The sequence below is a fragment of the Eublepharis macularius genome, chromosome 18 (assembly GCF_028583425.1).
Source record: "Eublepharis macularius isolate TG4126 chromosome 18, MPM_Emac_v1.0, whole genome shotgun sequence".
In the NCBI taxonomy this organism is placed as follows: domain Eukaryota; kingdom Metazoa; phylum Chordata; class Lepidosauria; order Squamata; family Eublepharidae; genus Eublepharis; species Eublepharis macularius.
The window spans coordinates 27,615,356-27,629,647 of NC_072807.1; the positions used below are offsets into that span (position 1 = coordinate 27,615,356).

The 14,292-nt window shown below is 43.3% G+C and overlaps 1 protein-coding gene across 1 annotated transcript in view; it reads left to right on the forward strand.

Moving 5' to 3' along the window:
• The first annotated feature begins 413 nt into the window (after nt 1-413).
• Nucleotides 414-14,292, forward strand: part of SECISBP2L (SECIS binding protein 2 like) — a 39,769-nt gene continuing 25,890 nt past the window's right edge. Inside the window, exons 1-3 of the mRNA XM_055002536.1 lie at nt 414-636; nt 12,433-12,611; nt 13,794-14,118. Of these exons, the coding sequence (XP_054858511.1) occupies nt 613-636; nt 12,433-12,611; nt 13,794-14,118 (528 nt within the window). The 5' untranslated portion in view covers nt 414-612. The remainder of the gene's footprint in view (nt 637-12,432; nt 12,612-13,793; nt 14,119-14,292) is intronic.

A 14,292-nucleotide genomic window follows, 5' to 3' on the forward strand; every position in this document is an offset into this window, starting at 1 on the left:
CTCAACAGCTTTCCCAGTATAGTCATGGGTAACTGTTTGGATGGTTTATATGGATTTGTTTGTGTTCCGGAGGCCAGCTTACCACCATAACCTAAAAATTGTCCCCCCTTTGCCCCCTCTTTTTAAAAAATGTAACATCTGGTCCGATGAAGACTTCTGTGAGACTCAACAGCTTGCGCAGTACAGTCGTATGTCACCGGCTAGAGGTTGTTTACATGGATCGGCGCTCGAGCGACCCACGCAGGCCCGACGGTTGCTAGGCAACGCGCGGGCAGGAGGGGAAGCGGCGTTGGAAAGCAACGCGTCGCCGCCCGGCTTGGCCCCCGCCGGCTTCCGTCCCAGATGATCCCTCCCCGCCTCCTCGCCGGCCCCGCCTTCCTCCGCCTCCATATCTCGCCCGTCGCTGGTGGCGTAACCGGGTCTCGTTCGAGCGCCGCGTCAGCCGCAACCCCGTCGCTGCCTGCGAGCGGAAGCCGGTCCGTGAGGAGGGAAGGAACGATGGGGGGAGCGGCCTTCGGCCCCCTCTGCGCCTAACTGGAGCCGCCGCCGCCGCCGCCGCCTCCTCCTCCTCCTCCTCCTCCCCACCCCGGGCCCGCTGTGGCAGCTGGAGCCATGGACAAAGCCGTCGGGGGCCAGGTAGGGGAGGGGGCCTTTTTCGTTGCCCAAGGCGAGCCGTTGCTAGGCAACGGGGCTTGCGAGGGGAGGGGCTGTTTGGGGAGCTAAAGGAGTGGGGCTCGCCGCCGCCCCCCTTAAAACGCACTCCAGAGGCGGTCGTGGGTTCGGCCTCTAGCAGCTCAGGAAGGGTCCAGGGGGGCAGGGAAGGCTTGGGAAGATCCAGGTTCAAGTCCACCCACACTGGTCGCTGTGGGGCAGCCCCGCCCCCCGCCCCTGGCTTCTACCTCGCAGGGTTGCTGTGAGAGTCAAATAGAGGAAGTGGACAAGTCACTTCTCTCAGCTTCGCCTACCTTACAGGGTTGTTGTGAGGATAAACAGGAGGGGGAGAATTCCCCGTTGCTCAGTGAGTGCTCACCCTCTCCGCTCACCTGCCTGGCAGTGTCCGGGAGAGCTGGATTCAATTCCCTCTGCTTTTCTGTGAACCTTACTGGGTGAGTTTGGGCTTGTCATTCCTTCTCAGCCTTGCCTACCTCATAGAGTGGTTGTGAGGACAAACAAAAGGAGGAAAGCATCCCTATGAAATTTACAGGGTTGACTTTAGGCCAAGTCAGCCCCTCTCAGGCATGCCTACCTCATAGGGTTGATGTGAGGACAAATGAGTGGAGAATCCCTACTGAGCCATAGAGCTCACTGGATGACTTTGGGCCGGTCATGCCCTCTCAGCCTCACCTGTCTCACAGTGTTGAGGACAGCTGGGTTCACTCCCCCCCCCCCACTCTGCTGTGAAGCTCACAGTGTGAGTTTGGGCCCATCACACACACACTCTCTGTCTAACCACTTCTTGCACATGGTGGTGGTTATGAGGGTGAAAGGTGAGGCGCGGCAGATCATGTAAGCTGGTCCAAGCAGGGTGAGATTAAAATTTTACTAGAAGGATACATTGGTGCATGAAGCCTGGAAGGTGCCCCATAACCATGGTACAGCTGACCCTCTGGAATAAAAGAGTCTTGGTGGTAGCCGCATAGTTTTCCTGTGGCACTTTGGACAGGTGTATTGTAGCAGATACCTTTTGTGGGCTTGGTGTCTGCTCACTTTCTTAAAGTGCTTCAAGAACAACCACATACCTCATCTTTTTTCTTTTTCAGCTGCATTTGATAGAATTAATGTGTGTGTCAGGTATAAGTGAAGAATGTGCTGGAAATACGCATGGGATGAGATCTAGCTCCCCCCGCCCCCGCCCCCCGTGGTGGTGGGAGGGGTGGTGGTGGTGAGGAAGAAAAGTCCAGGCTGGGGGGAATTAGGTGCAGCTGCCAATGCAATCCTTTAAAAGGATTAATGCCAGATCTGGATGAAGTTGTTCTGTTTATACACCGTCCTCCATGTAACAGGGTGGCTTTTATGAAGTTTCGTAAATTTAAAAAAAGATGAGTCTCTTCCCCTTGGGTGTCTAGCCAATGTGTTGTAGGGTTAGGAAGTCCCACGTTCAAATCCCCACTTTGCCCTAAAGCTCTCTGTGTGACTTTGGGCCAGTTATGTGCTCTCAGTCCTAACCTGCTCCACAGGGTTGTTGGGTGGATGAAGCTGAGGGGTGAACTATGCACACCGCCCTGAGTTCCTTGAAAGAAAGGCAGGATAAAAATAGTTCAATAAAAATAGCCAGGGGGGGGGGGACAAAGCTAGCAAGGAGATGAATGTGAACAAATGTACTTAGTTTTCGTCCTGAGCTGTACCCAGGGGTCTGAATAACTGAGGTGCTTGGGATGAGCAGCTAAGTTTTGAGTTTATTATTACCATGTTCTCTTGTAATAGTATTTATAGTATATCTTAAATTTTCAGGATTATTCTGTGTACCTTATTTCAGTAATCCTTATTCATAACAACAGTCCTGCATAGCAATATAATGTTCCTGTATTATATGGGGAGGGGGTTTGTCAGCAGCTGAAGCTTGCCTCAGAGCTATTTGATGCTCTGTCAAGGCTTGAACTGGGGACTTCCTGCCTCACATTCTTAGCCCCCCCCCCTTCCACAACCACATCAGCTCACAGGATTTATGAACCAGTGGGAAGGGGGTTAACATAGAGACAAGCTTGAAATATTTGGGTTGTAGAGTGAAAAGCACTGGCCTGGCAAATGTACCTGGAGAGCTTGGCTGTAAGCTCAGAATACAAGAAAGGAAAAGAAGAGAAGGCTAAACAAAATGTACAAAGTCAGGAAAGGGCAGAAGGTATATTTGGCATCCCGCCCCCCCCCCCCGCCCAGTTTTAGATTTCCCACTAATCTAGAAGCCTAATCTGGTTTTATGGGAAGGCTGCTTTAAGGAGGGTGCATGCCACATCCTCTCCAAAGTCCATTGGAAACAACTCCAGTTGCTCAGCCACTGAATGTTTCACACCTCCATCTTGTTTTTAGGCTGGTTTGTGGAGGTTAGGTGATATAACCTCGAGGGGTTTTCATTTGGCCCTGGGGATTCCAGCTACTTGTCTCCTAGGGGCATCAGAGCATGAACTGTTTTGCTTTTTTAAGTAATGCATGGCAGACTTGGGATTTTATAGCTTTGAGCAGCAACGTGGAAAATGGAATTGCTTAACCTTTCTCCCCTGACGTTTTTTATTCCCCCATCTTAAAATCACCTCAGCCTTCCCTTGCTTTCCTCTTGTGGAAGTTACCTGTTTATGAGGATGCAAACTCAACTAGAACAGTGCAGGTAACACTGGGCAACATTGAATGGGAAAACACCTGATAGGAAAGGTGAGCTCTTTCCCTCCTCCCCGCTGTGCCCGTGCTCAAAAGGACCGCTTCCCAAGACTGCTGTTCATTTTGAAACGCCCAAACACCAGCACATACCCTTGGTCCCCCTCCATTGCACACGTTTGCTTGCTGTGTGTAGTTTGCTCCTCAAGGCTAAGGCTGTTTTTATTTTTAAATCTTTATATATGCTATTTATAGTCCACCTTTCTTAATGAGACTCAAGGTGGATTACACAGGGTAAGTCAATACAATCAACAGCTGGGTCATTCAGTAAACAGTACAATAGGGTAAGGATCGCGGAAATTTGAAAACAAGCTGAAATCTGATATGGAGCTGAAAACAATACTGAAACAAAATGTAAGCAAAGTTATATATTACCCAACAGGGAAGTGTTCAGTAGGAGCAAACTTACAGCCATGGCCTGTACACAGTAGTATAGTGTCCTCTCCCTGGTTTAACTGATCAAAAGAGACCGCGTTAGATCTCATTTAGTGAACATCACATCTCAAAATCTTAATCATTTTCCTCCCTGCGCTTTCAAATAATGCCGACGGCTTTACTTACAGGAAGATAGCTTCAAACCCCAATGGCTCTTCGTCTCTGTATATGTGGTGCTTCAGTTCCTGAGGATCTCCTACATTACACTTTATTTTGTCCTATGTATGTAGAGGCTAGAGCTAAATTTCTTGCCAATTTGTTAGCGGGGCGCAATTTTACCTCCGATATTGACAAACTAGGTTTTTTTGTTATCTGATACTGATTCATTTGTCACTAGCAGAGTATCCTTGTTTGCCTTAGCTGCAAAAAAGATTAGGGCCAAGATTGTTTCTTCAGAAAATTAACTTTCCTCTTAACTATCTGGTCTCATTTCAGATGCTTATAATTGTACTGCATTTTAATACTGGTCTGTTCAATTGGATTTATTATGGTTCTATTTTAATTGTATTTTATTTTTGTAATTTCAACAACTATTTTATGCTCGTATGATAAATTCCTATTTTTACTGTTCTTAACTCTGTATTGTGACAGCCTTTGGCCACATACAGTTAAACCTTACCTACCCTACAGTAGTATAGTCTACAGTCCCTTTTCGTCACCTCTCTCTGAACCAATGTTTTACAGTGCAGTCCTATTACCTAAGAGGCCCTTTGCTGTTCCTTGTAGAGTGGAAGATGGATCAGGCTGCCCTCCAAGCTAGTAATGCAATTCTACCTCTAGGCTCTCTCGTCATATCTGCTCCCCAAACTTTCCCCCCATACCATCAATGGCAGTGCACCCTACTTCCAGTCCTGGGGGAGAAGGCACCAAGATGAGCAACTGGTGGTTGAGAATGGTTCCCTGTTGAGGCAGGGGCATTGCGTAATGGGGTCGGGCACCTGCCATGACCCCACTATGAATAGCTCAATTCTGTGCCTGTTTAATCAGAATGAAGGACTGTGTTCAGTGGGGATTATCACTTTAAGCAAGTGTGTTTAGGCATTGCATCCAGACTAGATTGGCTTCTGCTGATTTCCCCCCCCCTTCCTGCTGCAGTGTGCCCCCCTCCCTTTGTGTCGCTCCTCCATGTCCCCTGTCCCTCACAGGAGCAGCATTTCATGGAAATCAGTGGGCTGCAGTGGGAGGGGGTGTGGCAGGTAAGGTCCATCCTGCAAATGGAAAATTTATTCTCGATCCTGCCCATTGTTCTATTCCCTTACGTGACAGTTTGAGCAACACAGCAGTATTTTTCTACTTGCTGCCTTTGTTGCTACTCATAATGTGAACCCCCAACTATTACAGCTTCAGTTCCTTACAGTGCCTTTTGACTACACTTTCCTGCTGACCCTTGTTGGAAACGGTGGGGAAAGGTAGAAATGATGGACTGTGGAGAGCACCAGTAAGGTGGATGGTTATGTTATATGGGCAAATCTGATTTGAACTTTGCTAGCTAACTCTGCGTCCATTGCACGTTACAGCCCAGCCATCTCAGTGGTTAACCAATCATAGCCTTTTTGTGTCAGCGTCTGGCCTCTGTTCTCCAAGTATGCCCTACTACTTGAGCTTAGAGAGCTGCGGCCAGTTGGAGTAGGTAGTAGTGGGACAAACTGTCAAACACTCTTGTTGGGTATAATGTAGCATCGTGTGTTCATAAGTGACTATTCATATGGCTACTGTGATTAAGAGGGGGTGGATAATGGTTAGTGTTTTCTGGGAACTGAGTGTGCCAATACACCGCATGCTGTTGATTTTATTGTTGTGCTTGTTAGGTGACTGGTTTCTTTTTCTCTCTCTTTAAAGATAGTTGAGGATGTTCCCCTTTGGTAAAAATAAGCAAGCGCAGACGTTCAATGGGCTGTTTTTATCAATTTGTTTTTTTGGTGCTACCTGTTGCTTATGGGAATACTATTAAGAGAGTTGCTGAACAGTTTGCATCGCTGTATGTGGCAAGATGTTATAGACTGGCAGCCTTAATTAGTAAAGGTTGTGTGATTAGTGTTGCGCTGGCTTCATGAACCAAGATATCTTGAGGGGTCACTTACCATTTACTATTCCTCCGGTGTTTTCCTTGTAGCTCCTTGCCTTTCAGCACTTTGGTATATATGTTTTGGTAACTGGCCATGGGTAGGTATGGAAGCCAAGAATAAACATACTTTATTTGGGTTAAGAGGGAAGATTACACATTTCTTATGATTCATATTTGCCCAAAATTCAGGAGTTGAAGGGGCAAGGGTCCTGAAGGGATTCTCATCATTTAAGTCTACCTCCTGCATCCAGCTGTCCCAGGCAGGAAGAACTCTGCCTTAAACAAGTTTGTGCGTAGCTGGGCTTGTAGCCTGTTGGAAGCTGGTTCTTCAGTGGCTGAGGAAATGCATGTTTCTTCCAGTGCTCCCAATAGTGATAAAAGACGAGGCTAAGAGAGGAGACAGCAGAGCGTGCCTCACCCCATTCAGATGTGTACAGGTGCAAATTTATTCTATGCTCTGGCAACCGTGATGTTTTGTCACTATAATATCAATAGATTCCTCTTTTCTAGGGAAGGGCTGGGGTCAGGTTTGTTGTCTTCTCCATCAGACTCTTCCTTTAATTCTGTGCACTGGTGTTGAAAGAACAAAATTAGTACTGCTGAGTTAAACAGCACAGAAGTGTGCACAGAATTTCATCCTCAGTCTGTCAAAAGTACTGAAAATAATAGCTTAGGGAGAATTTTTTAGGCAGACCTGTAGTATATAACAAGTCATAGAAGTTAAAAAAATATTCTTCTGAGCGGTTTTGTGTGTGCCAAAGTGTGATCTTCTGCAACATCTTAACTTCATATTTGACTGATATATTTAATACGTTTTAATATCCTACTTTTCTACAGAAAAGGTTGGATCTAGCCAGCTTTTCTGCTGGTGAAAAAGGGAAGGGAGTCCCATTTGACCACTCCAAAGGTTCTACTGTGGATCTTCATTGGCAAACGCTGTGTGGGATTAAGGGAAGGAAATTGCCCAAGCCGGAGTAAAAATCCTTGCTGAATCCAACCTGTGGCTGGAAGAAATTGGGATTTTTAAAAAAAGTACAACTGGTAAACCTGGTCGAAAGTACTTTGCAACAGTTCTTCCATTTGTCCAGGATGCTGGCTTATGAGAGCTGATATAAAGGAAAAAACTAGATCAAGCAGGAAGTTGATAGGTGAATAACACTTAAGGAAGGAAATAAATTCCAGAAGGCTAAGTAACCATGTTGATCAGTTATAAGCAAAACAAAAGCTACCTTTAAAGAATATCGGGTTTATTTGGAAACAATTTTTTGTAAACCGGAGCCCACTTCCAGAGTGGATTGTAGTTGAAGCTGTTGTCACAACAAATCAGTTAGTCTTTAAGGTGCAATGAAACTTAAGGAGGTTCTTAATAAAGTGTACTTTTGGTGCTTGCAAGAATGATTGCTTTGATGGTGCTGGAATTAATAATATCAGGCTGGATCCAAATGTTCCAGACTAATTTATAGGTAAGCTGTGGGCTGTGTTTATCATCTATCTGGAAGCAGGTTTTTTTTCTTGAAACAAATTGGACTGGAGGCTGGTCTGGCCTTGACAGCCACTTGAAATAGCTTCTGTGTAATGAATATTACATAGAGACTAACATGCAGAACTTGTATGACTCTAAGGTTGCCTAAACAGTCTTCAGTAAACTAGTTTGGACTAAGTGGCTTGCCTCTTGAGGTGATTAAGCACATGTTTCTTTGATTCCTCTCTCCTCCAAGTGACTGACCCAAAGAACAGAGGAAGAGAGATACTTGAGTATATCAGTCACTGACCTGTTAGTTATTTACAAAACGTTTTCAAGTGCTTGTTAACACAGATAAAAAGCTTAAAAACATAACTGAAAAGTATTAAAACAGTAAAGAATCTGCAGCAGTCACAGCTCAACAGAAAACAGTAAATGCTGGGAGAAGAGAGTTTTAGCTGGTGGTAGAAAGGAAGAGCACCATCTTAAATTCCCTTAGTAGGTCATTCCAAAGAGTACTCCTGAAGAAAGATGTTTTGTGACTACATGGTGAAAACTAGAGTAAGTTTGGTGTTTGATGTGCACAGCGGTCAACTTGTTTTTGCATTTATTTACAAGAGCGGCAAGTCTTAAGACCAAGCTGTCATTATCTCTTTACAGTTGTTTCCTCAAATTTTGTGTAAAGTGATGAGAAAGATATTCTAGTGGATAGATGACAGCTTTTAACTACAACAATTGAGTTCCATCACTTGTTTAAATTATAAGAAAATTTTGCAAGTACTGATAGGTAATCTTTACAAATTTACACACCATCAGTCCTAAGAATGTTGCAAACTGATTTCAAAATACAGCTTTTATGTCCAAAGTCTAACTTTGAAATGGAGGTTTATGCTCGTAATGAATTGCATGGGTTGTTTTATTAACTGTTGTCAAATTTCAAATGATTTATTAACACAGTACTTTGAAGGCATGTTTTTCTCTTACTGTAATTTCCAGTTCTTTATCTCAAGAGTTGTAAGTACATCGGGTAACATTTGTTCTTTGGCAGGGTAAGCTCTGGTGTTATGAAGGCAAGGAGGAATAAATCAAGGTTGCAGAGGAAGGACTCTTACGAAGCTTTGTTCAAATGCAGATGAAATCTAAATGATACAAATTTTAAGATTTCTCAGAATGGGCTCTGGTAATTATACTGTCTGTTCCTGGCTCCTTATAGATTTTTACATCTGATGAAGTCAGCTCTAACTCACGAAAGTTTCTGCTGAAATAAATTGGGTTAGCCTTTAAGGTGCCACTGGATTTTTGCTTAATTTTACTGCTACGGCCTACAACAGCTGCCTATCTGGAATTGCTGTAGAGTATACCTGTATGGATATTCAGTTTTCCAATATTAACATAATAAAGGGAAATGAAATGCTTGGAAGTTGCTTCATACCAAGACAAACCTTTGATCTATCAAGGTCAGTCTTGTCTATTCTGACTGGCAGTGGTTCTTCAGCATCTCAGGTAGAGGTCTTTTTACATCACTCATCCTTTTAACTGGAGATGCCAGGGTTGAACCTGCGTTCCAAGCAGATGCTCTGTCTCCAAACCGTGGCCTCTCTCCTTCAAGTCTGACAGTACTATTGAAAAAGGCTTATTTCCAAGTAATTGTGTATGGAATTGCAAACTTAGGCTACAGTTATGAAAGTTTTATGAAGTTATAGTTGATATTCGTTTTAGTCTACTTGTGGTATAAGAGAAAATTCTTTTTTTTTCTGTATGGCAGTTGATTTAAAGCTGTTACTCCTTATTTAATCTGAATATGACTTTCTGTGATTTCATAACTTTTGTCCTAACTTTTTTTTTTCTAACGAGGCAGCTTCTTGGATCCTTGCTGGTTTTAATTCCCCGCAGTGCATCTCAGTATGGAGATGTGAAGCTGAATAACAAAGCTGTTGCTTCTGAGTAGGTGTTTGTGAGACTATGCTGTTGAATATTGAATACAAGTACGTGCCTGTTTCTGAAAGGAGGCTTTCTTTCCACTTGGACTGTGCTGACTGAGCCACACTGATCTGTGCCTTGGAAACTTCCATTGGTAAAAATCTGGCCACATCATCTGCTGACAGGTGTTAGCCATTGATTACCTATGGCACCAGTTTTGGTTATATATCTATTTCCGGGCGTAATTCAAGGAGCCAGTGTTTACCTTTATAGCAGTTCATTCATGTTCTAAAGGGCCACCACCCATGTTGTTACCTCAAGTCCTTGAAGCATCTACTCTTTTTACTGTTTTCTTTCGGGCAAGTTAGGTTCTCGTCTGCTAGAGTGTGTGCTGTAGGTGCTTTTTGCGCAGTAGAAACCACTCTTTGGAATTATTAATGAAAGGACAGCACTTTACAGCTGACTGTACTGTAGACATTGCTCTGAATTTACCTAAATTTAAGAATATCGGACATTTTGGATGGCCCATGGGATATTTGGTAAATGAGACAGGCTTTGTAGGATGTTCTCTTTATCTCCCCCACCCCCGCCGCTGTCATCAAAAAGCATGTTTGTAATGTAAGATGCTATTTCCCAAAGCATCGCAAGGGCTGCTCCTGTTCTTCCCGCTAATTGCCCCCTCCCCAATTCCTTAAGTATACTTTACTTGAGGTTCCTTAATCATAGAAATGACTTTAGTCTGTTTATAAACATTGTCTTAAAACAGGAGAAGTGTTCCTTGCCTGTTCAAGATTCACCAGTTGAAAAAGAACAAATATTTTAGAACTTGATTAAAGAAGAAGAAAAGGTCCACCCTTATCAGGCATCCTTTCCCAGCTGCTAGGCAGTGTAAAGCCCAATTTTTGTGCATTTCAAACATCAGGTGCCTGCATCTGCCTTGCGTTAACTACACAAAGCAGCTTTAGCTGCTAACGCTGTTCTTCTAGAAAGACAGCATGGCTTTCTGTTTTAATGGGTAATAATGAATGTCCATTACAAGTCTTCTTTTTTTGTATATTGTAGCTTGAAGATTAAACACAGTACTGTAACTATAAGACCAAGTTCACCAGCCTGTTCCTGCTGGTGACATCTTCTGCCTCTGCAGCTGTTGAAGAATACAGGGGCTTTTATGTAGAAAACAAAGGCACCTTCATGCATGATGTCTTGGAAGAATTGTAATTGTCCAAAGGAAATGTATAGAATCAGCCCACTGCATATATTCTGTTACATTAAAGCGAAAGTTGTTTTAAGCTCTTTCCTAGCAAAAGCCTCTTATTTGAAAAGAAATATTTCACTAAAACAATCAGATGTGATGAAACCACTGTTTTTAATGCAGTGCCACCAAAATATAGAGAGAATGTCTTGAAGGAATCTAAACTCTGGCAGAAGCCAGGAGATGGAGAGAGATTCTTGTTCCAGGATTTAAATAAGCTGGAGTTTGAAGTAAACTTGCATGAGAATACTTTTCGACACCTGTGGTTTTTCCTTACTCCCAAACAACCTTTTGTTCAACCAGATAGCATAGATCAACAAGATTTCCCTTGTCTGATAACTTCTTTTAAATGTTTGGTGGTAAATTTTTGTCAGTTTGCACTTAGGAAAAGAGACATGCCTATCTCTTGAGCACATTTCCCATTTTGAATTTTTTATAGAAACCTTAATTACATGTGTGGCTTTTCATTGTAGTAAATGTATGGGCAAGGCTGTAAACAATTGCTACCTCTTTGTATCTTGCTTTCATAGTCCTTTCTGGTAAGTGAGAGAGAGAGATCTCGAAGCTTTATTTACAGAAACCTCAAATGCAACTATTGTTTAGCCACTTTTAAATTGCCAAAGTCCAGTATCAGTGGTCTAGTATTTTGTAGCAGATTTTTAAAAAAAATAATGCTTCAATAGGCATGTTCTTTTGCTCCACTGTAAAGCATTATTCATAAGATGAATGAGATGAAAAGCTTGTGTATGACTACCTACAGTGTGCCCACAAGTGTGATGAATTTAGTGGTCTTTTCCAAGTTTGCTTCATTCTTCCAAGTATTTTTAATACCAAATACATATGTGGCAACATACTTAACCATCTTGAAATGTCTGTCTTTCTGTTGGACAAGTTCTCTTGAGTGATGTGTTTTTTTCTATGCACCTGTAGTTTACTTCCTTGGCACTCTCTGGAGAACATATATTTTCTGTCCTTGTGTTTGGGAGATGGTTCACCAGGATAGTATATAACAGTGCAGTGTCCTCTAACAATGTGTGTGAAAGATATGCATGTTACCCAGAGCAGAGATTGCGGTTGGCAAAGTGACAGGTAGATTGTTTAGGATGGGAGTACTTTGTGTGGGTAGGGGCAAACATGGCTGTGTTTTTGCAATAATAACTACTGTGGAAGTAGGTTATACCGTAACCTGAAAAAAATCCTTCTCCTCCAAAGAGGTATTATAATTTAAATTGGTTAATACAATTGACTTAAGTCAATAATTAGTCTGTAGCTAACACCTTCCACTTTGGTCACATTTTCCATTTGCATTCTGCAAAAGAAAGGACTGCCTCCATAGTATTACAGCCAAAGTCCTCAACCATTGCTTTCCCAAGACCATGGGTGTAGTCAGCCTTTTAACTGGCTCTGCTCCACTTGCAAAGATTTTCCCCATCTGCCTCCTTGCTGTGAAAAGTTTCAACTGCAGTTCTGCTGTATCTGTGTGTGTCTGTGCGTAGGGGGCTCAGGATCAGGACTAAGCAAGCAATCTGACTATCCAACAGCTGGTTTACGGTAATATATGAAACTTGGCTTTGACATTTTTGAAGGGGACGGTTATCTTCTGGCTGAGTCTTAGTAAGAAATGCTAGTGCCGAGGACATGGCTAAAATTAAAGCAGATAATGTGTAATGGCTCTCACTGACTTCAGGATCATAATCCTATTATGATAAAAAGGTCACAGAGAAGGAAGTGAACTGCAGAAAAAAAGAAAAACCCTTTGCTATCTATGCAGCCAGTGAGCTCCCCTAACCTTATCATAGCTGATCTTCATGATAGTTTAATTTGCTTCAACTTGAAGTCAGTTTTATGAAAATCTTGGGGTGCAGATGTTCTGTTCTCCTTGCTGTGTTTAATAAAGGCTTGTTTTATTTTGTTTCGCCCCCTCCGCTTAAGAATGTGAAACTGTCTGCTGAGGTAGAACCATTCATTCCTCAGAAGAAGACTCCTGATACACTCATGATGCCGGTGGCGCTGCCTCACGACAGTGGAAGTGTGACTGGTGTGGAACCAACTCCGATTCCCAGCTATCTGATCACTTGCTACCCATTTGTTCAAGAAAACCAGTCTAACAGGTAATGAATGCATTCCATGGGTGAAGGGTTCAAATACTAACTGGATCTGTTTCTTGGTTAAAAAAAAATTATCCATTTGCTTTTGTCTTAGATTCTGAGAGAGCCATACCCTTTCCGTTTTCCTTGGATGGTTTGGGACTTCAGCATTTTTGGCTATAATCCTGTTCACCTTCCTTGGGAATAAGCCCTAGTGGGCCCCATGTGTCTTGCTTCTGAATAAATATGCATAGGATTGATTGGTTGAGCAGCAGATAAATAGGAGTTCTCTGTTCCTGATCTTTTCTTCCTCGTCATTTAGTCATCTGTCCTCATTTTCTGTACTTTCTTTGATCCTTCTTTGTGTTGTTTCTAATTTTTGTACTCCTGCGTTGTTTGTGTTTAAATGCTGTCATGCTGTTTGATTGCATTATTTGATTGCATTTATACCGCGCAAGCCACTTTGAGTCACAGTGAGAAAGGTGGGCTGTAATTAAACAGTGAAAGGTGATGGGGTGGGGTCCCCAGCTCCTCCCTCAACTTCCATATCTGCCAGCGCTGCTAAGACAACTGCTTGCATTGACCGCCTCCAAAATGAGCTAGTAGTTAAATGTTCGCATTTCCATTTTGCATAGCACTGTAGTATGATGTGAACTGAGTGATAAGCAGAAAACTGTGCTGCTTGTTTTAAGAGTGAGACAAAGGTGTAAACTATTGGGCATCCTTTATTCCATGTCTTGCTTTAGTCTTCATAGTTCTTTTACTTTTTTAACTATAAAAACTTGTGTGGGATGGGAGATACAGATCGTCTACTTTCAAAACCTTTATGGACAGAAAATGGAAATGCTACTTTACTCAACGAGCGACTAAAGTGGGGAATTCACTTCCAGAGGGATGTAGTGACGGCCACAGGCGTCGAAGGCTTTAAAAGATATTTGACAGAATCATGAAGGGAAGGCCTGTTTGAGGCTGCCAGCCCTGGTGACTAAAGGGTGCCTCCACATTCAGTGGCAGTCAACTTCCGGATTCCAGTGTCAAGAGGCATCAGAAGAAGGGCGGCCTTGGCCTCTGTGCCCTGTTGCTGGCGCTCCAAGGCCACTAGTACTCTGGCTTTCATTTTAAAAGCAATAAATATTTCTAGCAATCCATGTGACACATACAGCTGTTGGATAACATTTCTGCTCTTTTCCTGTTTGGCTTTTTCAGGCAACTTCCACTATATAATAATGACATCAGGTGGCAACAGCCTAATCAGAACCCTGCCGGGCCGTACCTTGCATATCCCATTATATCTGCTCAGCCACCGGTGTCAATAGAGTATACCTATTACCAGCTGATGCCAGCGCCATGCGCTCAAGTCATGGGCTTCTGTCACCCGTTCCCGGCGCCATACTCTGCTCCCTTCCAGGCGGCAAGTACTGTGAGTACAGTGGCAGCAGAATGCACAGATCGTCCAACCCAGCCAAGTCAGGTCTTCCCATTGTGTAGACAGAGGAGCAGAAGTGCCACCAGGGGACCAGCCATGCAGAAAGTAAGCTTATTGAACAGCTGGAAAGACAAAAGTAATTACACGCACAGTGACTTCCCAATAATCAAAATTTTTTGAAAAAAGTCATTGAAGGTTTGGGGAGAGAAGGCAGCATGGTATAGCTTGATCTTGTCAGATTGTGGAAGCTAAGCAGGGTCGGAACTTGGATGGGAAACC